We start from the raw sequence: 26,475 nt of genomic DNA, 5'->3' as shown, positions 1-26,475 counted from the left end.
CATGGAAATGAGGAACCCCCCTCACCCAGGATCAGGCCTCCAGATGGCTACAGCCTTGCCTCATACTTGGACTACAGCACATAGGCCCTAGCCCCAAGCACCGAAGACTGCCTGTGGAATCCTGAGATGGTGACTGCTGGTCCTGCTAGCTCGTTGGGTATAATTTGTTACAGGAGGGTGGATAACTGCAGACATTATTACCATACCATGCAGGGCATGGAAGCATCATAAAAAAACTAAACCAGGCCAGCAGTGGTGCACTGGGGAGGCAGAGGCAGGCAGATCTCTGTGAGTTAGAGGCCAGCCTGGTCTACAGAGTGAGTTCCAGGAAGCCACAACTACATAGGAAAAAAAAAAGCTAACCATGATAATGCGCACTTGCAATCCCAGTGCTGGGTAGGTGGAGGAAAAGCAGATCCCTGGGACTTCCTGGTCAGCCTGATCACTAGATGAGACCCAAGCCAGCGAGAGACCCTGTCTTGAAATAGGTGAGAACTAGGAAGATTGTTCAGGAATTCCGAGTGTTTACTGCTCTCACAGAAAACCTGGGTTCAGTTCCCAGTACCTACAAGGTGGTTCACAACTGCCAATAACTCCAGTTTCAGGGGATTCTGATGTCTTCTGCTGGCTCCTACATGTCTGTGATGCATATAACCTCACATGGGCAAACATTATATACATACAATAAAAATATTTTAAATGACTTTAAAGCTACACAGAATGTGGGGAACAACACCCAAGAGTCATCTAGCCTCCACATGCACACATGCATGCACATGGCCCTGCACATACACGAACACATACAGATTCAATATTCCCTTTCAGAAATGCCATCCCAATGAATGACAGTCTCAAAATCCAGAGAAACGTTCCCTACATCACAAGAAGGCTGACTTTGGCCAATATTCGTCTTCAGAAAACTCTTAATTCTGAAATACAGCTTTTCTAATTTTAATACACATAAAATTTGTTAGAAATTTTTGTAGTTTTACACAGTTCTTTGCCTTTTTTGAATTCACTTAGTACCCCCACCCTACTAGTGAGAAAACAGGCTTGTTCTAAATGAAAACAGACAAAAACAAACAAGACACAACCATCAACAACCTGCCTAACAATTCAGAACCAGCAGACTGGGCAGAACTCTACCCCAGTTCCAAACAGACCTCTCCTTCCTCCCACACAGCCACTTCAGGACTAAGGGCCGACACTGCTCCAAATTATTCTGTCTTGATATCAGAAACAAAATTAATTCCCAAGGCATCAACAGCTCAATCACAGACAGTATGTATGCTTACTCATCCATTACTGAAAACTTAGTTTTTCAAAGAAAGCAGAGATAATTATATTGAAGAAAGTAAGTTCTCACTTATAGAAAGGCAGGAAATGTAACCAATCTGGACTTCCGGGAGTACAAGCCAGGACTGCTTGACTCTCTTTTCACTCCTAGACGCTGATGTCACATTGTCAATGCTCCAGGTTTGTCTGTGGAGTCCCATGCAGATTAATGACATTCAGATGGGACAGAAAGTCTCAAGGGCTGCAGTTCCACCCGCCAGCAATGCCACATATCCCACTTAGGACGACAGCAGTCTGCCCATGGACACGACAAGCATGGACGACAAATGGGACTGTAACCATAACCACCAGGAGCAAAAGCAAGCAGCCACTGTGTTTAGGCTGAGAAAAGGAAACTGGCACCCCAGGCTTGATTTACTAAATGACCATGGAGCAGCAAAATGCTCATATTGCCTTGAACGAAAAGGAAACTGTAACAAAAGAATGGGCAGGCATCCAAGAAAGAGTTTACAGTTTATTGTTTACTCTTTAAGCAAATCAGACCAGCTTTGTTTCCAATGTGGCAATGTAAATTAAATGGACACTAGAAAGAAATCTCATTTTAGAAGTCAGAATTTTTCTTTTCAAGTTGAAAGAACACTGAAGCTGTCTAATCAAATTACTTCATTGTTCCGCTAAGAAGCTGAGTCCCAGAAAGGCTGAAATTCTCATGGAAGGTCAGAGTGCTAGTTCAGAGCAGAGCTGGGATTGCTTGCTCTTCCCTCTCATGAGCTTTGCCATCTAATGGGAGAGGCAATGCTGTAGGAGAGTTAGATCTAGGGTCTGACCACAAAGAGAACCCAGAAGAGATGACACTGCAGACCTCCAGGTGAACCAGCACTGGTAGGCACAAGAGACAGAACCAGGAGAGATGGAAGTAACTACAGCACAGGCCTTTAACCAAGGCACTCAGGAGACAGAGGCAAGTGGATCTCTCTGAGTTCAAGGCCAGTCTGTTCTACAGAGTAAGTTCCAAGACAGCCAGAGCTACACAAAGAAACCCAATCTTGAAAAAAAAAAAAAAAAAAAGCCCTGAAGTAAGAAAAGTTAAGACAGCTATCTGCACCAACTAGAATCTACCACACCGGAGAGCAGAAGACAAAAGCTAGGAGGAAAGGTCAGCTAGAGAAGGCCTTTGAAAGGCACTCAAGGAAGAACTTGACCTTGATTCTAGGGGACTGGAGGACAGTTACTGAAGAGACTTAAAGTTCTGGTGAATTCAGAAATTGTAGAGAGTGGGTTGGACAAAAAAAGTCCAAAGGAAGTGGTTGTCAGCTAGGTGAGAGGTCTACATGACACCCACTAGGAACTGACATTAAGAATAAAAGTGGGGGTTAGCTCTCACAGAGTGTGACCTGGGCACACGTTACCAGACATGGGGTTAAGAGACCCACACATAGACAGAGATAAACATCAAGTGCGTAGCACAAATATTGTGTAAATGGCATTCAAACACAAACCAAACATGCGCATCTTGTCAAAGATAAGCAATTAGATGCGGGGGAGATAGCTCAGTCAGTAAAAGCTGTAACACCCAAACGTAAGAGCCTGAGTGTGACCCAGCACCTACATAAAAAGCCTGGTAATGGCAGCCAGTGGGGAGTCAGGCACCTCTCTGGGGCACACTGGGCACTCAGATCCCAGTGACAGACCCTGGCTCAAAGGTCAAGAAGCATTGCTCCTGAGAATGACACCCAAGGCTGACCTCCGGCACACCTCTACACACATCCGTTTCCTTAAAAGCTGAGCCATTTCAAAAGGGTGGCACACAGTGACACACTGCAGATTCCACTCAGAGATTTTTTTCCTTTAATTTGCATTTTTATTGTTTAACTTTTAATTTTTATTATATTGTTTTCTTTGTGGGCAAGATTGCAAGAACGAAGGATACAAGATATAGGATAGGGAGATGAGTGGAATTGTGGTGCATAATATGAAATTCATAAAGAATCAATAAAAAGTTTAAAAAAAAAAAAAGTGGGGCTGATGAGGTGACTCAGAGATCAAGAGCCTGTCTGCCCTTGTTCAATTCCCAGCAACCATATAGTGGTCACAACAGTATATAATGAGATCTGGTGCCCTCTTCTGGCCTGCAGGCATACATACAGGAGGAACAGTGAATACATAAAAAACAAATCTTTAAAAAAGGCAAAAAAATTAAAAAAAAAGTGAGCCATTTTTTATAGACGCAAAGGAAGTCATTCAAGAGAAATCTGTCAGAGGGGTATGCAAATCTCACACCAACACTGAAAGGCGGGGCTTGGGGCGGACCATGAGTTAGAGGACCAGGCAGCAGCCTAATGCCCACTTACAAATGAACTGAGAATTCATGCGCTGGGTGGGGTGGAAGGCAACCGACTACATCTCCGGGGTAAGTTTTTAAAGCCCTCCTTAGGTTCTTGGTGCAAAAGTCAAATATGAGATAAAAAAGATATTTCAAGTCTCTTTCGTTTTGTTTTGTTTTTTTGAGACAGGGTTTCTCTGTGTAGCTTTGGAGCCTGTCCTGGCCCTCACTCCTAGACCAGGCTGGCCTTGAACTCACAGAGATCGACCGGCCTCTGCCTTCCAAGTGCAGGGATTAAAGGCACGTACTACCACCGCTCAGCTGATAATTCAAATCTTTAAGGGAAAAAAAAAAATTAACGACAGAAACCAAATAAACACGCGTTATTTTTAACCTGAAGTGCCACAAAGAAGTTGCAATTACAGACTAAATTTAATTTAAAAAAAAAGGTAAAGTGGCTACTTTGGTTCATTCTTCACATATTATGAAAGTTACTTTTGATCAAAAACCGCGAAAAATCAGTGGGCAGCCTCTTAATGAATCTATACTAAGGAGCACCACCTCGCACAAACCTGTCAGAGCAGACATGGCTGCCTGTGCCCCAATTCTCCTTAAACAGGGGCGACAACTACTTTGTAATTAATGGCAGCCAACTGAACCAACAAGAGGAGAACGCCTGCTGTCTTAACTGAAGTCACAGGGGCCATGTAGATTCTCATTTTAAATCAGGCACATCAAGGAAATGGCCATGCATGACTGGAAACACCTCTATGGCAGTCTGAGGGAGAAGAAACTTATCAGATACTCCTTCTGAAACCACGAGCAATGTAAGCTAATTCCTGAACACTTCCTGGTACTGAAATGTCTATAGTACTCATTCAAAAGCAATTCTTGGGGAGTCAGGAAAGACAAGAGCTTGTTATGTAACCCAGCTGGCCTAAAACTGGAGGCAATCCTTCTGCCTCAGTCTCCTTAGGGTTAGGATTATAGGTATACCCAGTTTACAAGAGATTTTTAATTATCAAAATTTTTCTTGCCTCCTGCTTAAAATTCCACATTTTATTGCATTTTTTGTCAAAGGAAGCCATCTTTTTGATTTTCTAGTACAGCAATGCACCCAATTTTAGTCTTAGACTTCTGCTAAACTTACTGCAGCTATATAAACAATATTTCAAAGGTGTGCAGAGATGCAGAAAAGATGCTAAGATCCTGAAGGTACCTGGGCAGTGGTGGTGCACACCTTTAATCCCAGCACTTGAGAGGCAGAAGTAGACAGATTTCTGAGGTCAAAGCCAGCCTCATCTACAGAGAGAGTTCCAGGACTACACAGAGAAAACCCTGTCTCAGGGGTGGAGGGGAGAAGAGGAGGAGGAAGAGAAGGACCCTGAGTATGTACAGTAGGGAGGAAATAGATCCCTTGGCACTGACTCAGTCGGCTGCGGCACCCTTTACTCCCTGAGGCCCCTGTTTCATTATAGTAAGAAACAGTAGGTACGGTACATTCTTACGAATGAGAAAAAGAGCCATTACTAAACTACGCCAGGCACCAAAGTTATTTCTGTCTTTCTTTTGGTTGTTATTATTGTTGCTTTTAATTGTGTGTCTCTGTGTGGATTTAAGCAGGTGAGTTGAGCACCTTTGGGAGCCAGTAGACGGTGTCAGATGCCCTGGAACTGGAGTTTCAGGCAACTGTGAACTGTGCTACACAGATGCTGGGAACTGAACTCAGGTCATCTAGAAGAGGAGAACTCGTTCTGAACCATGTGCCATCGCCCCTGCTTCTCTATTCTCAATGGACCATGGTGAGTATTAGAAAAGCAAAAGCTCTGTCCACACCGACACCTTAGTAAAGCTGTCACCTAATTTACATGCTCTAACACCCAGCCTGATGTCCCTCCCCACACCACCTCCAGAAGACCCCAGGGGGCTATTGTGAAATCCCCTCCAAACTTGTAAGTAGAGCCTCCATGCTCACCCCTCACTGGGGGCGAGGGTCTCCATTTCCTCCTGTTCCCTCACGGCACTTCATGGAGGTTTTCCTTCCACATTCCTGTCCCTTAGTTCATGCTAACAGAGAAATAGCTGTGTGCTCTACTCTATATTCAGCAGAAGCTTTCCAGAGGGAAAGAATCCAAAGGCTCGGGGGGAGAATGGTATTGAAAATAAAGCTTGGAGCAGGTGCCAGTCAGTGGACTCTGAGTGTCAACACTGTTCCCTCAGCACTAGGTCTTTCTTGCCCATTCCAGCTCCAGGGGCCACTGTGTAGCTAACACCCTTTCCCAGGCAGCTACTAGCCTGAACACAGGTGGAGGAAAGGTACCCGGAGGAGATGAACCACTCTTTACTCTTCCTTTCTGCTAACCACAGAAAGTAGGCTAATGAAGGACGAAGAAGATGACTCACCTTGAGAAGCCACGTGAGAACTGAGTCCCGGTAGGGAACAAACTTATTTTTGCTTTTGCCAGCGCCCTGATCAGCTAGGGCCGAGATAACCAGACCCAGGGTTGTGAGAGACCTGCATGGAACAAAAACCACAATTATCTAAACCAAAACATATCAAATGTCACATTAGTCGCAAGGTGCCCTGGTGCCTGCTGTGAGGAGCGCTGTGGTCAGCACTTTGTGGTCGGACTGAGCTCCTAGAGGCTGCTGTCCACCTGTGCTACTTGTAGCAATAAAAATGCTTAGCATTATTTGTTTTTCATATTTGCAGAAAAAATATATGAAGTGTAAAACTTCAGGTAAAGATAAAATAAACAATGAACATCTTCAAGAAGAATCCACAAGGTAAAATACCAATTAAAGCAATAGTGCTAACAAACACATTTGCACAAGTCAGTCAGATTCCATATTGGAGAAGTGTTCCACAGTCCCCATTTGTTGCCTGACTCATGGCTGTGGGAACCCTGAGGGGAGGGAAGACTTGATTCCATGAAGAGGTAACGATTCAGCCTGAGGGAGAACCATATGCATTGATATAGTTGGCAGGTGAAGCAGTACTTAGTAAAGTCTTGCTTCTGACACTCTGACAAACACAACAGCAGACCTAAAGGGACAACCCAATGTGGCTGGCACATTCACTCAGAGATGGATGGTCACTGGCTTTCTCTCCATTGCAGGCCAGCGGTTCTCAAGAGGAGAATGACTATGCTCCATAGGTAACAGTAAGTCAAAAAGAAGAGACTGGGTTGTCAGAACTGGGGGTCATCTCTTAGTGAGTGGATGCCAGGGAGTCTACCAAACATCCCACAATGCACAGTATCCTCCACCCCCAAGGACAAGGAGTCATCTAGTGTCAATAGGGGTATTGTTGAGAAGCCCTGACTTGACTGAGGGCTGTGCTCCTCGGTCCTATCAACAACTCCACAGATGAGAAAATGAGCCTGGCTCATGGGAAACACTAGGGAAAAAATCCAAACTGCTTGTTCATCATTGCCTCAATCGTTCCAGAATCATCTTACTCCAATACCCACAGATGTTCCCCTATTTTTCGATCAACTCTGTAAAGCAATTCAAGAATGTGATTCTGGGAAGCTTACTTGTTGATGTTGCTGCCCTCCTTCAGCCTGTCGCCCGCAGCTCCAGTTTTTGTGGCTCGCTCGCTCCCAGCTAAATCCACTAAGCTCAGCTTGCCCACTTTCTCTCCAGATGTCTGCAAAGAAAATCGACACATGCTGGCAAACAGCTAATGAATGCCAAAAACAGGCCGGCTCCTTCGAACAGCTTATCGTCTCATTTGTACTGCTGCTGTGCGCTGCAGAAAAACACCACCTAGCACAAAACTGACAGAATTTGCTAACCCGGTCGTTAGCAAACAAGGGACTTGATGGCCTCAGGAAAAATGCTACAAAATGGGACATTTTGGAGAGATTGGTAAAATTTTCAGAGATGTATACAAAAAATGCTCTTAAGATCAAAAGATTAATGATTTGAAACTGTACTTAAAATTTCACAAATATTAGCCAGTAATCTAGAGACAATATAGTTACATTCTTGTTTAAAATTGTTCAAAAAGTCAAAAACATTTTCTCCTTGAATCTGACTGGCTTTAGTTTTCTACCATCAGCTGTGGTCTTAGACAGTGGTGTTTCACTCCACCAGATCACAAACTCGTGACAAGTTTTCTATTTTACCTCATCATCAAAACAGAAATTGTGAGAAAGCAACGTTAGGATCTGCAGATTCGACTATTTTGAAAACTTCCCTTTAAAATCTATATTATCATCTGGCTGGGAATGTAGCTCAGTGGCAGATGTTTACCTAACATGCAGAAGACCCTGGGTTCTGTTCTCAGCACTGCAAAAAATACAATATTTCCATAAAATAAACATAACAAAAGAGTATTTTGCTTTCCAAATCAAAAGGACTTTTAAAAAAGTCTTCAATGTGGTATTTGCTTTGTTTTGCTTTACACTAAAAAGGAACTCAAAAACAAGTAACTTTGTTTCTAACACTGATCTGGATGTGATGGAGGAAAAAGTGATTTTTCAGCAAGGAAAAACACTACCAATGTGGAGCACCCAGCCAGAAGGTGATTCTGGCTTCCAGTATTCAAAACTGAGGTTCTGAGGGATGGATATCGTAAGTCAGTCTTCACATGACAGGAGAGAACAGGGAGTGAGTCGGCAGAGATGTTCCCAACATGCAGAAGCTCTGAGTCTTCACAGGGTCCCAAACGAGCGCTGCAAGGGTGCTCTACACAGTCTAATGATCTTATGGCATGCTTCCCCAACACAGGCTGCAACATACAGCCGCATCAGGGTGTAAATGCACAGCTGCTGTGGTCACTGCCCTCTCTCAGGAGTGGGGTGGGGGAAGGTCTCAGGCCTAGCCCAAGATTCCCCTGCAGCCAGGCCTCAGGGACTTTCAGACCCTCTTGCTAACGAATGGAAAGCAGAAGCCAAGTGTCTTTCCTGGCTTTTTTTCTACCATCAGGCAGGTCATGGAATCTGAGGTTTCCCAGGACATTCTACAACTTCCAGGGTGCTAAGAGGCAGCTGCACTGACAGAAGCAATTTCTCCACTCCTGACTGCAGCTGTAGTGTCCCTGTGGTTTTAGGAGTGACTCCTAGAGTTACTGGGATGCTCCAACAGCACTGCAGCACCTCACTCAGCTTCTATTCCAGTCAGGACCTTTGTCCCTAGTCCTGACCAACAGCTACCATCAGAGAGAACAGGATGAGCCATAATCACTTCGGAAGCTACTCACCCCAGACTTCACATCGTACAGAGTATGAGTCAGGGTGATCTTGAAGACTGCGTGGGACCGGCTGCTTTCCTCATTCATGTTGGTTGCAGCAACTGTGCGAGACTTGTTGCCCTCGGACATCAGAGACTCGATATCCTAAGTGGAAACAGGTTACAGGCATGCATTGGTTATTTGTGAGTAAGTGTGACTCTCCCACACTAGCACAAGCACCCAAGTTCTTAGAGCTACATTTTGTTTTCCAGCGAGAATACAACAGCTCACACTATTTCTGAGAAACAAGTAAAGTACATTATTTACTGCAGACGCGGGAGTAAATGGCAGCTTTGACACAGAAAAGCTAGAACTTAGATTCCTTCAACCCACAGATGGGATCTTACAAGGTAGCCCAGGCTGGCCTCAACGTTGTGAACTTCCTGCCTCTATTTCCACAGTACTGAATCACAGATGTGCCATGCTGGGGACTGTGGTCCCCCAGACCCTGAATTTCTTGTGCCAGAATAAACAGCTTGTCTTTCCTATGCTTGCAGCTACTCTGAGCATGAGCCCGATGGCAGGGGAGTGGTTTCTGATGGGACTGCAACCGAAAGATCCAGAGAGCTGGGACGTGGCCAGAGCCCTATATAAGCTGCCCCTGAACACAATAAAGGGGGCATTCTTGGGGAATTCAAGGATGACCCATGTCTCTGTCTCTGTCTCTTTGTATGTTTCAATCTCCTACACCTTGTCCGGCTTGCGAACTGTCCCTGTGTGGGCTACAGACATAGTACCACAGTACACTTAGTACGGGCGCTACAGGACTGTAGTATATATAGTTGCATGGACGCTACAGTGCCATACACAACATTAGAAACAATACTTTGAGTGACATGAGATGCTGATATTCACCTACTCCAGAAATTAAAAACCAAAACAAAATTAAGTACATTTAGTTGTAAAAGGCAACACAAGTTTATGCTATTAAAACAAGTTATCTAAAAAGCAAAAAATAAAAAAGATTTACCCCAGCCAGGTGGTGGTGGTGGCGGTGTACGCCTTTAATCCTAGCACTCGGGAGGCAGAGGCAGGTGGATCTCTGGTAGTTTGAGGTCAGCCTGGTCTACACAGGAGTTCCAGGGCATCCAGGATGACACAGTGAGACCCTGTCTTTTCCTCACTCCCAAGAGTTACAAGCTCTGAAAGTGACTGGAGCAATCCAACCTTAGCTTCATTAATTACAACACAAATTATCATCACTGGGCTGGGAATGGAGCCCAGGAGCGATGGGCTTGCTTGGTGTGACAAGGTCCTGGGTCACAAGCAATAAAGAACAAATACACACACATAGCAAAGTCATCGACAAGGATCTGTGAAATGAGGACTGAGAGAGATGGAGCACGCAAAACTGCTGCCCAGCTGCCTCCCACCACCCGCTGCTCTTTCCAGTGAAGGAGCCCTCTCTTCCGCTGAGTTGGCTGTGGTAGAACCAAGAGGCTGCATTTCCCAGATGTCTTTGCAGCCCAGCCTGGCCACATGATTAACTAAAGTGTAACACAGACCATCTGGGTGATCCTCCTTAATGGAAGCAGGCATGCCATCATAGCTCTGCTGTAAGAGGCAGGGATTACAGCATCTCCCTGTGGAGAAGGGAAGGACTTGAGGTCCCTACCAACAGCTTGGAGTCGTGACACCAGCCTCAGACTACCTATTTCAGACATTTTTCCCCCCACAGGAAAGGATAGTTTAAATCACTGCTTATTCTTTAATTCACTCATATGTATATTGAAAACATCTACCATATGCCAGGTACTTCCTAGACACTAAGGATACATAACAACAAAACATCTAACAATCCATACAGAAACATTACTAAAATCCTGGTATGTTTTTAAGATGTATATACTTGAACATAATCTTAAAACTGCCAAACATCTATGAAAAATTCCACAAGTCATATAATTATACTTCTGCTGTATAAATTAAAAAGAATGGTACTTAGTAGAAAAAATTAACATAACAAATACTCTCAAAGTAAAATCATTAGCTGCAAAAATAGCAACACAGGCGAAACCCTTTCCAGAACTTTCCCAAGGCCATCCTAGATCCATCAGTTGTGATGACCCAGAGGCCCCACTGTAACTAGGTGACATTTACTGCCTAGTTTCTATGAGCTACTAAATGATGGTATTGTAAATTTAATTTCAAAAATATAACACAGGGCTGGAGAGATGGCTCCAGAAAACATGAATTCGATTCCCAGCAGCCACATAACAGAGTTCATAAAACTGTAACTCTAGTTCCAGGGGATCTGATGCCCTCTTCTGGCCTCAGAGGCACCAGGCACATACATGGTACACAGGCATACATGCAGGCAAACACTCATACATATAATAAAAATAATAAGGCCGGGTGGTGGTGGCGCACGCCTTTAATCCCAGCACTTGGGAGGCAGAGGCAGGTGGTTCTCTGTGAGTTCGAGACCAGCCTGGTCTACAAGAGCTAGTTCCAGGACAGGCTCCAAAACCACAGAGAAACCCTGTCTCGAAAAACCAAAAAAAAAAAAAATAATAATAATAAAAGTTTTAGAATACAAAGACATGTAATGAGCCAAAAATACAGTAAATTGAAGCAGCTTATATAAAGAATGCTGTTACCTTGTAGCTTGTGACAGCCAGTTTAGAAAGTCCATCCACGTAGGGTCCCAACACACTGTGCTCTCTCACTTTCAAAGTTTGACGGCTTCTGTTCATGACAGAGATGTGATCCATTAGTGATGACCTTTTTTAGAAGGACTTGACTGTGCTTCATAGAAATGTACACTTCTTTCAAGACGGAACCCCCCAAAGAGCAGAGGAGCTGACTGGATTCCTCGAGGATTTAAACCTAACTTTAAAACCCTTCCTGGGAAGAAAAGCTTGAAAATATGGTAAAATACCACATGGCTCAAAAGGGTAAGCGTGGGAAGTCTAGTTACTACCACGAAGAATGCAGAGTCAAATAAATACCAACAATCTCCTTGTCTATCCCAGAATCGGCACTAAGACAGAAAAACCACAGGCATAGCTCAGCAGTGAACAAAGAAACAAAGACAACAAATGGCTCTCACAGCGATTTAAAAGACACAAGACTGAGCTTATCTAAGGCTTGCCTGGTTGTTCTAACAAGAGGGTCTGCACACTTTATCACATTGACACACTAGAGAAAAGGGGGAAGAATGGCTGTTTCAATAAATGCACAAGAGATTCAATAAAACAAGAAGCAAATGTTCATTAGTTTCTAAAACAAATCTCCCAGCAAGCTTGCAGCTGTGGCACTCTCAATGCTTTCAGCAAAATACTAGGAACACCTGTCCAGATGTTGGCTAAAGGGCACCAAGTTTCAGTCAGGATGGGAAAAGTCTGAGACCCACAAACAGCATGGTGACTACAGTCAGTCATTGTGTAATAATCATAATTCAAAATTGCTGGGAATGGGTTTCATACCACAGCAAAAAAAATGACAATTGAGGTAACAAATAAATTAGTTAAATTGAGGAAGCTGTTCCACAGTGTCTACATATCCCAAAATAGCCCACTGTAATCTATAGAGGAAAGTATTGTCAATTAAAATTATTTTTAAAAAGAGTAGTTACTAACAGTGAAATCTTAGGTGACAATATTGTTTTATCTGTATTATGTGTGTGTTTGGCCAACAAAAGATACTACGTTTTCAAAATAAATGAGCTAGAATGTTTAAAATTCTGTGGTAGTTTTTGGTGCCTAAGGTTCATGCCCCTCAGCTGACGCCCATGGTCCTTTACAATCTTTCCTGTCAATTGTCTTGTCTGCCCACCCCTGCCAGGGGTCAAACTTTACTTGCATAATAGACTTTGCCTTGTATTAATAATAGTTTTGGGGGTCTATAGTTCCTATACAATCCCTGGCATCTAAGAGTCACTCAGAGAATTAACACACTTAACAAAATAGAAACAACTACGGTGCCAACGAGGACTTGCAAGGTATCAGCCGCAGGGCTTAGTAGAGGACAGTACAGGTAACGGGGGGAGCGGGACCTGGAGACAAGAGTACAGGGAATGGGGGGCCTGGTACCATCTCTACTTCATCCACCATATGGGAAGCGAGCAGAGGTACTGAGGGAGTGGGGAACCAAGAAATAACTCAGGCATCTAAAAGCCTTACTGTCTTTCAGCTTAGTATTACCTAATGATTCAGAATCTTCTAGCATCCTATGTTCAACTTAAAATGTTCTATGAATGCAGATGATGCCATGTGGTTAATATGGAGCTGAGCTCAGCTGAAGTAGACACAGCTCGAGATTTGGGTTACTGCTCACCTTTTACAACAGCACATAGTTTGCGATAACTTTTAGTCCTTCAATTTTCCTTTTTGTTTATATGTATACGTATGTGGGTGGGTATATGTGCATGTTCAACTGTGTGTAGGCGTGTGTATGAACAAGTGTGTACCTGTGGAGGCCAGAGGTCAACCTCAGAAATCACTCTTGGAATATTCTCCACCTTATTATTTGAGACAAGGTCTCTCACTAGGACCTGGGATTCCATGAGTAGCTAGGCCAGCAGCCTGTAAGCCTCAGGGATATGCCCGATTCTGCCTCCTTGGTACTGGATTACAAACACACACCATCACACATGGATTTTTTTTAAACATGGGTTCTAGGGATCCAACTCAGGTTCCTGTGCTTTCACAGCAAGCACCTCACAGAGTAAGCTGTCTCCTCAGCACTACCTCCCCCTCCTTTTTATGTGTGTGTTTTATTAGCACTTATGTCTGTTAGCCACTTGTAAGCCTCGTGCTCACAGAGGCCAGAAAAGGACCTGGATCTGGAGTTAGAGATGATGTGAGCCACCGTGTGGGTACTAGTAATTGAACCCATGTTCTTTGAAAGAGCATTAAGTCATCTAGCTCTCCAACCTCCCTGCTCCCCTGTTCTTAAAGACAATGTATATATACTACATTATGCTCAAGCAAAACAAGATTACATTGTTTTACATGATAGTCACTGAATTAATAAAATCAGTACTTCATTTTATTTTTTATTGATATTTATTGAGCTTGACATTTTTTTTCTCTGCTCCCCTTCTTGCCTCTCCCCTCGCCCCTTCAACCCTCCCCAGGGTCCCCATGATGCTCCCAATTTACTCAGAAGATCTTGTCTTTTTCTACTATTTCCCATGTACATTAGATCTATATGAGTCTCTCTTAGTGTCCTCATTGCTGTCTAAGTTCTCTGGGATTGTGGTATGTAAGCTGGTTTTCTTTGCTTTATGTTTAAAAACCACCTATGAGTGAGTACATGTGATAATTGTCTTTCTGGGTCTGGGTTACCTCACTCAAAATGATGTTTTCAAACTCCATCCATTTTCCTGCAAAATTCAAGATGTCACTATTTTTTTCTGCTGTGTAGTACTCCATTGTGTAAATGTACCACATTTTCCTTATCCATTCTTCAAGGGTGGGGCATTTAGTTTGTTTCCAGGTTCTGGCTATGACAAACAATGCTGCTCTGAACATAGCTGAGCACATGTCGTTGTGGAACAATTGAGCATCCTTTGGATATATACCTAAAAGTGGTATTACTGGGTCTTGAGGAAGGCTGTTTCCCAATTTTCTGAGAAATTGCCACACTGACATCCAAAGGGGTTGTACCAGCTTGCACTCCTACCAGCAATGCAGAAGTGTTTCCTTTTCCCAACAACCTCTCAGCATAAGTTGTCATCAGTGTTTTTGATCTTGGCCATTCTTACAGGTGTAAGATGGAATCTCAGAGTTGTTTTGATTTGCATTTCTCTGATGACTAAGGATGTTGAACATTTCCATAAGTGTCTGTCAGCCATTTTAGATTCCTCTGTTGAGAGCTCTCTGTTTATGTCTATACTCCATTTTTTATTGGATTATGTGTTCTTTTGGTGTCCAAGTTCTTGAGTTCTTTGTATATTTTGGAGATCAGACCTCTGTCTGATGTGGGGTTAGTGAAGATCTTTTCCCATTCTGTAGGCTGTCATTTTGTCTTGTTGACCGTGTCCTTTGCTTTACAGAAGCTTATCAGTTTCATGAGGTACCATTTATTAATTATTTCTCTCAGTGTCTGTGCTGCTGGGGTTCTATTTAGGAAGTGGTTCCCTGTGCCATTGTGTTCAAGTGTACTTCCCACTTTCTCTTCTATGAGGTTCAATGTAGCTGGCTTTATGTTGAGGTCTTTGATCCATTTGGACTTGAGTTTTGTGCATGGTGATAGATATAGGTCTATTTTCATTCTTCTACATGTTGCTATTCAGTTATGCCAGCACCACTTGTTAAATATGCTTTCTTTTTTCCACTTGATATATTTTGCTTCCTTGTCAAAAATCAGGTATTCAAAGATGTGTGGATTGATATCCGGGTCTTCTATTCGGTTCCATTGGTCCTCCTGTCTGTTCTTATGTCAATATCAGGCTGTTTTCAGTACTGTAGCTCTGTAGTAGAGTTTGAAGTCGGGGATTGTGATGCCTTCTGAAGTTCTTTTATTGTTCAAGATTATTGTGGCTATCCTGGGTTTTTTGCTTTTCCATATGAAGTTGAGTACCATTCTTTCGAGGTCTTTGAAGACTTTTTCTGGGATTTTGATGGGCATTGCATTGAAAGTACTTCACTTTATTAATTAATAAAATTTAATAAAATCATTTTTAAAATGAATTTTTCACAAATACTCTGGTTGAAATAAAATCTTATTTAAAACTTCTGATCCAATTACTTTGACTTTTCAGAAACAGAAATGCTTGTAGGGTCTGGCAAGATGACTCAACTGTTAAGAGCGTTTGCTGTTCTTGTTCAGGGCTGGAGTTCCACTCAACAGACAGCAGACTGCTCACTATGTTAACTCCAACTCCAGGGCATCCCATACCCTCTTCTGACCTCCACATATGCACACACACGCACAAAAGTTTTTACATTAAAAAGGAAACCATTTTTTTAAATCTTCAAGGAACTTTCATAGAAAAACACCACAGCCCGCACATGTTGAGCCCTTACTGTATGCCAGAAGTCCAGAGACCTCAGGTGTACCACACTCTCAATCTTCACAGCAGCCCTCCGGGATGCTGTAAATTGCATCATTCATTCCCTGTACAGTTTGCCGAGGAAGTGTAAGGAACTTGCTCAACCAGTAACAAGAGGATCCTGAGCTGTGAGACTCCAAAGCCCATGTGCTGAGCACTAAGCTACATGCAAAACAAACTAGTAATCACTAAAGACTAAACACACCTGACTGGCAGACTTCAAACCAGTCTGCTGGGGATACAGAACACAGGCATAAACAGCTATAAAGCCTACCAGTTGACTGCTCCTGGGAAGAGTAGGTCTGAGCTATCTCAAAGAAACTGGCCATCTCACAGAGGTCAAAATACAAGGAAAGCAGGAAGGCTGAATTAAAAAGTACATAGGGAGCAAAATATGACTGCCTAAGCCATGACTACCTATCTCTGGGCCTCTGGCTTCTACATACCTTACCCTCCAGCTGAAAGATGACCATCCTGCAAATGAGTGATATCCATACACTTCCACAAGGCTGTGCCTATACATGAGTGGGTCTCGTCTCACTTCTGAGTGGACAAACCCCTACTCAGCATATAAACCATCAAGCACCTCTACAGAATCTTCTCTTGGCTCTGGGAAAGGCCCCCTTCCCTTTTTACACTCTGCTTTGGGTTAGCGTCCCTCACAAGTGAGAAGCAGACTGCATGCCCCTCTAACTTGTCTGCAAAACTGATTCTCTCCATACTATGGCTCTTCCTCTGAACTGCATGGGGCCTGGCATATAAGAATGACTTGAGGGGCTGGAGAGATGGCTCAGAGATTAAGAGCACTGACTGTTCTTCTAGAGGTCCTGAGTTCAATTCCCAGCAACCACATGGTGGCTCACAACCATCTGTGATGAGATCTGGTGCCCTCTTCTGGTGTGCAGGGATATATGCAGACAGAACATTGTATTCATAATTAATAAATAAATTTTTTTTTTAAAAAAAAAGGATGACTTGATACACAATGGATAGGTAAAGTGTGGACAAACTGTCAAGTGTCAACTCAAGCTCCAGCTGAAGATCATTATCAAAGAAAGGTGGCTGTCAGGTACTGAGATCCATTTGCTCTTGATTGAGCCTCACTGGGATTCCGTGTCTCTCACGTCATCTTTCCTGATCCACCCTCCTCACTCAAACATAACTCACTATCTGCTCCTGGGCTCTAAGCCCTGCCCACATGGCTCTGTGACCTAGTTAATATGGTGTCACATGAGCCAGCAACAGCCACAGTCTTTGCTTCCCACTCTCCATCTCCCCACCCCCCTGAGGTACATAGGTGCCTTGGCTACCTCTTCCCCTCCTCATTCAGTTCCATGTGGCCGCAGGGTGAGCACAGCAATTCTAAGGACCTCCTTATGCTCTAATGCAGTTCTCTTTCAAAGTCAATCCCATGAAATCAGGGGCGTTTCTTACCCTGGGAGGGGAGGGAGATTTTAGATTAACTACCCTGAGACCAGGTTCAAGCTCCCAGTTTACCTCCCACCTCAATTCACACCTGGAACCAACCACAGAAATCCACCCAAAATTTACTGCCTCTAAAGAAAAAAGCTGAATCACTGAAGGCTACAGCACACTCGTATTAAATGACTGCCTCTCGCCACCTCTGTTTTGTCTGTGGCTTTGGGTAATGAGAGGAGAGGCAGCATGGCACACGTACAGACCTGCATCATCACTCTGCCTGCTCCAACGACCCCGAAACTGGCTGTGGGAAGCTGATCCGTGTAAACATAAATCACAAACAGCATGGCGAGACCACTCTCCACTACAGTTCAATTACAGACTTCTCTAAAGGCAATCTATTATGTCTGTTTCAAAAAGGCCCAGCACTCCAGCCTCCAAGTCTTTTACCCTTTGGGGTCAAGAAGGTCTCGAACTTTCTCATTATAAATCTCCATGTAGGATACTTCGACTTTAAAGCTCTGCTCTTCACTCTCCTCTTTCTGGGTCCGCTCGAAGAGTCCACTGCAGAGTCTGGGGATTAGTCCTGGCTGGTCGGCTGTGCCCATCATGGTGTAAGACTTTCCAGACCCTGGAAAGGAAAAGGAGCCATCACCACCTGTTGGAGAAGTCTAAAGGCAGTTAACCCTATTTCTACTACTTATAACAAATTTTTAGAATTCAGACAAATGCACAAAATATAATAAATATACACATAAGAAATGCATCCAAGAATAACAAGAATGAAACATACAGAAACTTCTATTATTTGTGTAAAACAAAACTAAACATGGTCTAGAAAGAAAAAAAAAACTTATCCAGCATAATGACCCATACTTCTAATGTAGCACTCAGGAGGTAGAGGACGAGGATCAGGAGTTCAAAACCAACCTCCACTACTTGACACCTTGTTTATTTAAAAAAAAACAAAACAAAAACAAACAAAACAAAACAGACAGACCCTCCTTGAATAATCTTCATATTTTAAAAAAATTACCACTGGGTGGTGGTGGCACACGCCTTTAATCCCAGCACTCGGGAGGCAGAGGCAGTCAGATCTCTGTGAGTTCGAGGCCAGACTGGTCTACAAGAGCTAGTTCCAGGACAGGCTCCAAAGTCACAGAGAAACCCTGTCTCAAAAAAACAAACAAAAAAAAAAAATTAAAAAAAAAATTACCAAGCCGGGCGGTGGTGGTGCATGCCTTTAATCCCAGCACTCGGGAGACAGAGGCAGGCTGATCTCTGTGAGTTCGAGGCCAGCCTGGTCTAGAAGAGCTAGTTCCAGGACAGAACTATCAAACTATCAAAAGACAGAAATAAAGGAAGGAAGGACAGATGGATAGACAGACCAGAAAACACAAATGAAAAAGGGAAAGATTAAATCGCCTCAGTCCTACCACCAGGACCCTACACATGACACTTAGGTGTAATCCGCCCTTCGGGTACCAATGGCTTTGCAGTCAAGTGTGCGCTTCCCACCTCACAAGTCCTGCAACTAGTGTTCTCATTCCAGGCCTTTCCTAAAGTGTGCACAGGGTAACCCATCATGCCAATCCTACAAAAGGGTCTACAGTAAAAACATTTTACAGTGAGGAAATGATAAAGCAGAAAGGCCCATTGGTGAGAGGCATGGGCAAGAGAGCATCTGCCACGCCTGGCTCAGAATTTCTGTTCTTTTGGGCACAACACATGATGCCCAAACCCATCATAAAGACTGTTCTATGAAGAGCCCTGTCCAGTTGGCCAGATCACATGATAAAACCATTTTAAAAGCAGCTAGTTACACTTTAAATTGGTTTTCTTTCCTTAATTATGAAGTATAAAATCCTAAATCCCTTTGCAGTAATGCCCAGTAAACTATTAACAAATGTGTTCTTTAAAAAATATATTTTCTTGACCAGGCAGTGATGCACACACCTTTAATCCAGCACTTGAGAGGCAGAGACAGGTGGATCTCTGTGAGTTCAAGGCCAGCCTGGTCTACACAGGACAGCCAAGGCTACACTGAGAAACCCTGTCTCAAAGAAACAATAAATAAATAGTATATTTTTTAATTTTTACTTTATATGTATGGGTATTTTACCCATATGTCTGTGCACCATTTGTATGCCTAGAGCCTGCAGAGGCCAGAAGAGGGTGTCAGGTCCCCCGGAACTTGAGTTACAGATAGTTCTGAGCCACTATGTAGGTGCTGGGAATCAAACTCAGGTTCTCAGGAAAAGCAATAAGTGTTCTTAATCACTGAGCCATCTCTCCAGCACCAGAAGTAGGTTCTTTCTTTATGGTATTCTCTCTGTCATGATCCTTAAAGAACTACAATATACAGACACAGCCAATAATAAACACAATGGTCACAGCTTTGCAAATTATTAAGAAGATTAAAAAACAATTTGCATGAGAAGAGGGATAAAAAAAATCAATAAAAGAAAAAGGATTTTAATCCCAATTTTATTGTACTATCTTAAAAAAAACATGCCACTGACTAATTTAAGCACCTATGAGAAAAACTAACACAGGGTAAGTAAGCAAGCAGCCCAGTAAACGTGGCTTCATCTTCTTCATGGAAGGATGCTCAAGTGTGGACTATGTGTTAGTTCACATTACCTGTCTGCCCGTAGGCAAAGATACAGGCGTTGTAGCCATCAAATGCATTCTGAAGGATGTTTTCCCCAAGGCACTTGAAAACATCATCTTGACCTAAAGGACAGGAAAATAATATTTTAAGGGCAAAGAACACACAAACAAATAAGAAATCAAACAAAACTCAATAAAACGAAACAATCTGCCTGTTTATCCCCAAACAAGATTTTTAAGCTTGAGAGCCTCTGTCCCACAGGTTATTTCTAGTTAGAGTGAGAAGAGACAGTAAAGGGTTCCCTGTAACACATGCGTGAATAAGGCCACCCAAATCAAGCCATGCAATACAGAGAGCTCAGGAGCTGCTTATTTTACTGTCCACAATTAAGATTCAACAATCTCTGTTTATTGTATGTGTTGCCAAGTGTGTGGAGATCAGAGGACAACCGTTAGCAGGTGGCTCTCCCCTTCCACCATGTGGGTCCTAGGACTGAACGCAGATCATCAGACTTGGTACAATCACCTTTACCATCTGAACTGTCTCACTGGCCCTAAACATCCAAAACTTAAACTTAGGACCTAGATATGCCTGAGTTCAACTACATACCATCCTTTCACTCAAAATGTACTAGAGTTCAGAAAATCGTGCACATCAACTCCTTTCTTTCCTTTTCTCATGAAAATTTCAGGCTACACAACTTACAATTCACAATAGTTAGAACAGAGAGTGATACCCTGGAAATAGGGGCTGAGGAGATTGTTCATAAGTTAAGAGCACTTGCTGTTCTTGCAGAGGACTTGGGTTCAATTCTCAGTATCCACACGGCAGCTCAAAACCATCTATAACTCTAGTTCCAAGGATCCAACATCCTCTTCTAGCTAGCTTCCATGGGGATCAGGCATATACGTGGCACACACACATGCAGGCAAAACAATCATACACATAAAAAAAATTAGAAGAACCAAATGTTGCTGTGCCTAGCAAAGTGTTCCATCTGCCTCACATTCTATTAATTTACCAGCTCAGTTATCACACTTCTGAATTTGGGTGATCATGGAGACACCACTTAGGCCAGGGAGACAAAGGAACCTTAAATGTTTTTTTGTTAACCATATCAGAAGCAATAAAATATTATGTTCAGTGTGTAAAAGATACTGCTTAGAAACACGTGACCTTGACAGTCAGGGATGCAAGGAACAGAGGGCTGTCACACAATCCTAAACTTGTTGAGAACTGGGGCTGAGACAGTTCTCTTTGGGGAGTAGTAGAATAGGGCAAGAGGAAACTGAGAGGAGTTGTGGTACAGAGAGAAGACAGACGCTTTGGCAGGCCTGAAGAATTAGTGAGCACCACAGAGGTTTTAAGGACTAGAAATTGGGCTCCCGTGTGGGGCTTCTCTCTACTTATACCAGGTCCCTCTACAGCACATCACAGACATCATAAGGGTCTGCATGCCTGTAATGAGGCTCCTGGTTCCATTAGAAGACCTCATGAGATCCCACAGTCACAGTATTTATCATCTCACATAAAAACATCTCACTGAAGCCTCCTGGTCCCTAGACAGCACAAAATGCTGGAAGCAGTTGCCTGGACAGTGATTAAAATTTACACCAAATGATACCATGGCAGTGGGTGGAAAACACACAAGATGCTTCCACGTTACTAACTGCACAGAACAGTGTGCTTAGTTACCTGCATACTTCTCTCGGACGGATTCATCCATGGACCAGAAACAGTGATCATATGCAAATATCTGTTGCAGAGGGAACATAAAGTGCATTAAGAACAAAACTTTAACATCACAATTGCCATTATAATAATACATAGTATTATTATAACTTACTAGTCAGGCCTTATGGCACAAACCTGTAATCCCATCACGTGAGAGACTAAGGCAAGAGAAAAGCCAAGTTTCAGGGCAGCCTGGCTACATTGTGATCATGTTTCAGCTGCCCAATCCCTCAGATAAATACTGACACTTGAGGTCAGAGAGTAGGGGTTAGTGATGCATATAATCCCACAGTGACAACACAGTGATCCCCTTACATGGAAGACATCTCCAATTGTCAGAGAAGCCTGTGAGACAAAATGCACGACAGCAACTATGTGTGTGCAGCTATGAAAAGGAAGTTTGCTTTTACTTCTTGGTGAGGTGGTTTTCTAAAGCAGGGTCTTACAACAATTAATTAACACTCTTAGTCATTCTCTCTCTCCTCTTTCACTTAAAGTATCTACCCAAGTTTACCAGCACTTACCTAGCACAACTTAAGTCAAAGAAAGCAAACTTCAAGAAGTTTGGGACTCTTGTTTAGAGGACTGAAAACTAATAAGGAGTATTCTTATTTACCAAAAACACTGAGTGGCTCCCTTTTCAGTTTTAGCAATTTTGTAAATTACTACAAATACCTTTTAGCCCAAAACTTCATAAACTCAGTGATAATCACACTAGATTTAGTGCATGCTCCACTTGCAGATACAAATTAATGAGTATTTTATACAAACAAAAACTGTCAAGTATGTCTTGATAACAGTTTTTATGTAGCTATTAGCTTCTTACTGTTTTAGAGCCTGCCCACTTTGTCAAACATTGTACAGTGAACAGTGCCTTCCAGAGACTATGTTTGTTTCTCTTGCTAATGAAATGCTTTGCTCCCTTATAAAACAATATGTTGGCCGGGCGGTGGTGACGCACACCTTTAATCCCAGTACTTAAGAAGCAGAGGCAGGCAGATCTCTATGAGTTCGAGGGCCAACCTGGTCTACAAAAGCTAGTTCCAGGACAGGCTCCAAAGCTACAGAGAAACCCTGTCTTGCAAAACAAAACAACAACAACAACAAAATAACAAAACCAAAAAACCCCAATATGTTCACTATGTTGAATAGTTAGGAATGGGCTTGGTTGTAGCTTAGTGGTACAGCACTTGTCTAACACATACAAAGTCCCAGGTTTGAGCCCCAACAATCGAGCAGATTAATTGTACTAATTTGTGGATGTTAAAGCTGAAAGTTATGTATGACACAGAGCAGGCCTTCCATCTGAGTGGTTTTCATGCTTTTAGGGTTTTCCACTATAAGCGGCAAATACTATATTATACTATTTTTTGAGTTTGAACTTTAATGATTTGTTTGTTTGAGACCAGATTGACCTCAAGCTTCCAGAGATCCGCACCTGCCTTTGCCTTCCAGCTTCTGGGATTGAAGGTTTGTAGCACCCCACACCTGGCTCCATTCCTTTTATTATTATTATTATTATTATTATTATTATTATTATTATTACACTTATTTAGGTGGGCATACAAAGCAGTGGGCTTCCTTTTGGCATTTATGTCATTTCATGAATAGGCCATTTTAATTTGTCCCCTTCCCCACTGTCCTCCCTTGTTTCCTTTCTAAATAAACATTAGCTCTTTAAATCCAAAATGTTTCCAATAAACAGAAAAGAAACACATAGTCATGCTAACAAATTCCACAGAAAAATATAAAATAAAAATAGAGCTTGTGAGATGGTTCAGAGGTTAAAGGTGCTTGTCACTAAGCCTGATGACCTGAGTTTGATTTCTTAGGGCTCAACTGGTGAAAAAAAAAATCTGATTCCCAAAAGTTGTCCTTTGACCCCCTAAGTGCTTGACATCGCATGCACATGGCAGGGTAAGCATGCGAGAGTGTGCATACAAAATAAATTAATAAATTTTAAAATAAATAAATGAAGGTCTCCCATTTACCAACCACACCTCTATCCCAGAGGAAGCAATCTGTTAAAAATGTGGGCTTTTCCCCTTTTAGACTTTTTTTTAAGTATTTATTTATTATATATACAATGTTTTGCCTGCATGTGTCTCTGCAGGCCAGAAGTTGGCACCAGATCTTATTATAGGTGGCTGTGAGCCACCATGTGGTTGCTGGGAATTGAACTCAGAACCTCTGGAAGAACAATCAATGTTCTTAATCGCTGAGCCATCTCTCCAGCCCCTCCTTTTAGACTTTTTGTCTTGTAATACATTTCTCTAAGCAGTGAGAACAGTTCACTAAATAAACATAGCAAGTTTTTATTTCCTCATATCTTTACTGGTCTCCAGATTCTGTTCCAATAAAAAGCAAAATTAACCCAGCACCTTCTTCACAGAGAAAAAGTTCAGACATATAAGGAGACCAGTGTCATATCCATGCACTGTTAAAAGGTCATTGGGGATCCCAAAAGGCATGTCTACACATATTTTAGCAACAGTAACAGTGTAGAGTTACAGCTCAACCACAGGCTGTAAAACAAAAACAAGTCCAAGAATGTAGACCAATGGAATTTCCTGGAAGTTCTAAGTCACTTCAGAGAACTGTCCAGTTAAAAGCTCCATGCTGACTTAAGAGGACATATAAGAATAAGACCCACGGGGGCTCAGTGCTTAAGAGCATTTGCTGCTCTTGCAGAGGACAGGGTTTCTAGCACCTACATGGTAGCTTATAATCATCTGTAACTTCAGTCCCAGGGGGCCCTATATCCTCTTCTCAATTCCATGAGCACCAGACATGCACAAGGTACACATACATGCATGAAGGCAAAACACTCAGACACATAAAATAAAATAAACAAATATTTTTCAAAAATTAAAGACCCTTGGAAGACAAAAGAAGTCAACACTCCCACACAAAAGTTGGCTCAGTGGGAAAAAGGGGTCTGCCATCAAGCCTGAGTTCAATCCCTGGTGCCCACAAGGTATAAGAAAAGAACCAATGCCTGAAAGTTGTCCTCTGACCTCTACACATGTGCTGTGGGTGTGCAAAACACACACACACACACACAATTAACTTTAAAATGTAATTAAGAAAACTTAAGGGCGGTCTCAGACTTGGCTCCAATGTGAGATACAAACACAGACCCTAGAGGAATCTAAAGTCCAAAATGAGGGTCCCATCAGGACTCCACAGGTCTGGCAAAGCACCCCACTGCCTAGAAGCAATATGAATTGGATTGGCTCAGAGTGAGCACATTGTGGAAAAATCAGTTTCATGCTAATCTATGGCACACAAGAAATCTGTGTTGGGTTGCTAGGAGACTGGGAAGAGCTGGCCAAAGTCACTGTTCTCCATAGCCCTCCAGTCCTGTCTGGGCCAATAAGCAGCTTTGGAATCATGAGACAGCCAAAGGCTTATACTGCTTTTATAAACTAGCAAGGAGAAGGAGTTTTCTGTTTTGAATACTTCAGGGATATACACAGGAATTTCTACAGGCACCATATGAAGAACTCTTACCTTCGGCTGGCTCCTGAGTTCCAGAGAATGGTGTCGCCATGGACATGAAAGAAAGGGGACAAGTGTTAGCAAAGAAGCATGTTTAGAAAACTCTTGTTGGACAGTAAAAGAAAATAAATGCATGCAAATTTGCAATAAGAAAACAAAACAGTAGCCAGGCACACACACCTATAACCTATGAGCAGAGATGCTGGAGGCAGGAGGATCAGGAGTTTAAGGTCAGTCTGAGCTACATAGCAAGTTCAAGAGCAGTCTAGGCTACAGAAGATTCTGTCTCAAAGGGGAAGGGGGTGACAAGGTGGAGAGGGAAGGTAAAGGGAAAGAGGATAAAAAAGAAAAGAGAGAAAAAATATTATTTTTGAAACTAGTAAATGAAAGGTAAGTTAATACCAATGATGGGAGGGAATAGATTACAACTACCGTGTCTCTCTCCAGCAGGAAGGATCTGAACACTGGGGAAACCTTTAGGGAGAGTCTTAAAGTCCTAATGGTTCTGCTTCTTTGCTTTTGCTCATCCTGTATATGCCTTATAAATAATTCTTTCAAAAGCTTGACTTCTGAGCCAGGTGCAGTGGCACCTACCTCTCTGTGACCCCAGACAGAGTGAAAGTGGGTTAAGTAAGAGGACTGTATATAGGTCTGTGACCAGCCTGGGCTTCATTAATTAATCCTGTCTCAGGCTGGAGAGATGGTTCAGTGTTTAAAAACACTGGCTGCTCTTCCAGAGACTGGGATTCATTTCCCTGTACCCCCACGGCAGCTCCAGTTCCATACAGTGCAATACCCTCTTTTGGCCTCCTGGCACCAGGTACAACATGCAGTGTACAGATATACATGCAAGCAAATTATCTGTTAACCACCATCCCCTCCAACAAAAACCACCTGTCGTCTGATTTCCCTTCTAGAACTTTCCTGAGCTTTTATACAGCGGTAGCTTATGCTCTTACCTATCCAGATTTTTCTATCCAGAAGGACTTCTGCTCTGGCTCAGGAAAAAAATTGCATTTAAAGGAACAATTAATTGATTGCCAGTGAGCTCCTATTCACTGGGCTGCTCAGTACACACCCTCTTCACTTGCCCGGGCACTTCAACCTCCCCTCCAGCCCTCTGTCTGAAACTGTCAGGAAAAAAAAAAATAACTAAGGCCTGAGATCCCATGAAGAACTCCCACAGACCCTTCACCCCAGATCACCAATGGTCACCCCTGAACTGGGCTGCTTTCATGTGCTCCCTTGTCACAGACATAAAAACACAATTATACTTCTTTTTCCCTGGACCTACTGAAGGCAGGCGTGCCTTCTTCCCTGACACTCAAGGGCAGAATTCCAAATAGCAG

The 26,475-nt window shown here is 42.8% G+C and overlaps 1 protein-coding gene across 2 annotated transcripts in view; it reads right to left on the bottom strand.

Annotated features, from left to right (window-relative positions):
• Kif13b (kinesin family member 13B) overlaps positions 1-26,475 on the bottom strand; it is a 147,439-nt gene that overhangs the window by 73,485 nt on the left and 47,479 nt on the right. For both annotated transcript variants that reach the window (XM_041664373.1, XM_041664382.1), the window contains exons 3-10: positions 25,139-25,151; positions 21,587-21,647; positions 19,921-20,013; positions 17,728-17,908; positions 11,459-11,546; positions 8,829-8,963; positions 7,159-7,271; positions 6,023-6,134 (exon numbers count right to left, since the gene is read on the bottom strand). In XM_041664373.1, coding sequence (XP_041520307.1) covers positions 6,023-6,134; positions 7,159-7,271; positions 8,829-8,963; positions 11,459-11,546; positions 17,728-17,908; positions 19,921-20,013; positions 21,587-21,647; positions 25,139-25,151 — 796 coding nt within the window. The remainder of the gene's footprint in view (positions 1-6,022; positions 6,135-7,158; positions 7,272-8,828; positions 8,964-11,458; positions 11,547-17,727; positions 17,909-19,920; positions 20,014-21,586; positions 21,648-25,138; positions 25,152-26,475) is intronic.

This window comes from Microtus oregoni, unplaced genomic scaffold (assembly GCF_018167655.1).
Source record: "Microtus oregoni isolate MIOR12 unplaced genomic scaffold, Mior012 000001F_ref0000356, whole genome shotgun sequence".
In the NCBI taxonomy this organism is placed as follows: domain Eukaryota; kingdom Metazoa; phylum Chordata; class Mammalia; order Rodentia; family Cricetidae; genus Microtus; species Microtus oregoni.
Note: the sequence above shows the minus strand (reverse complement) of the source record. Positions and strands in the feature narration are given on the sequence as shown.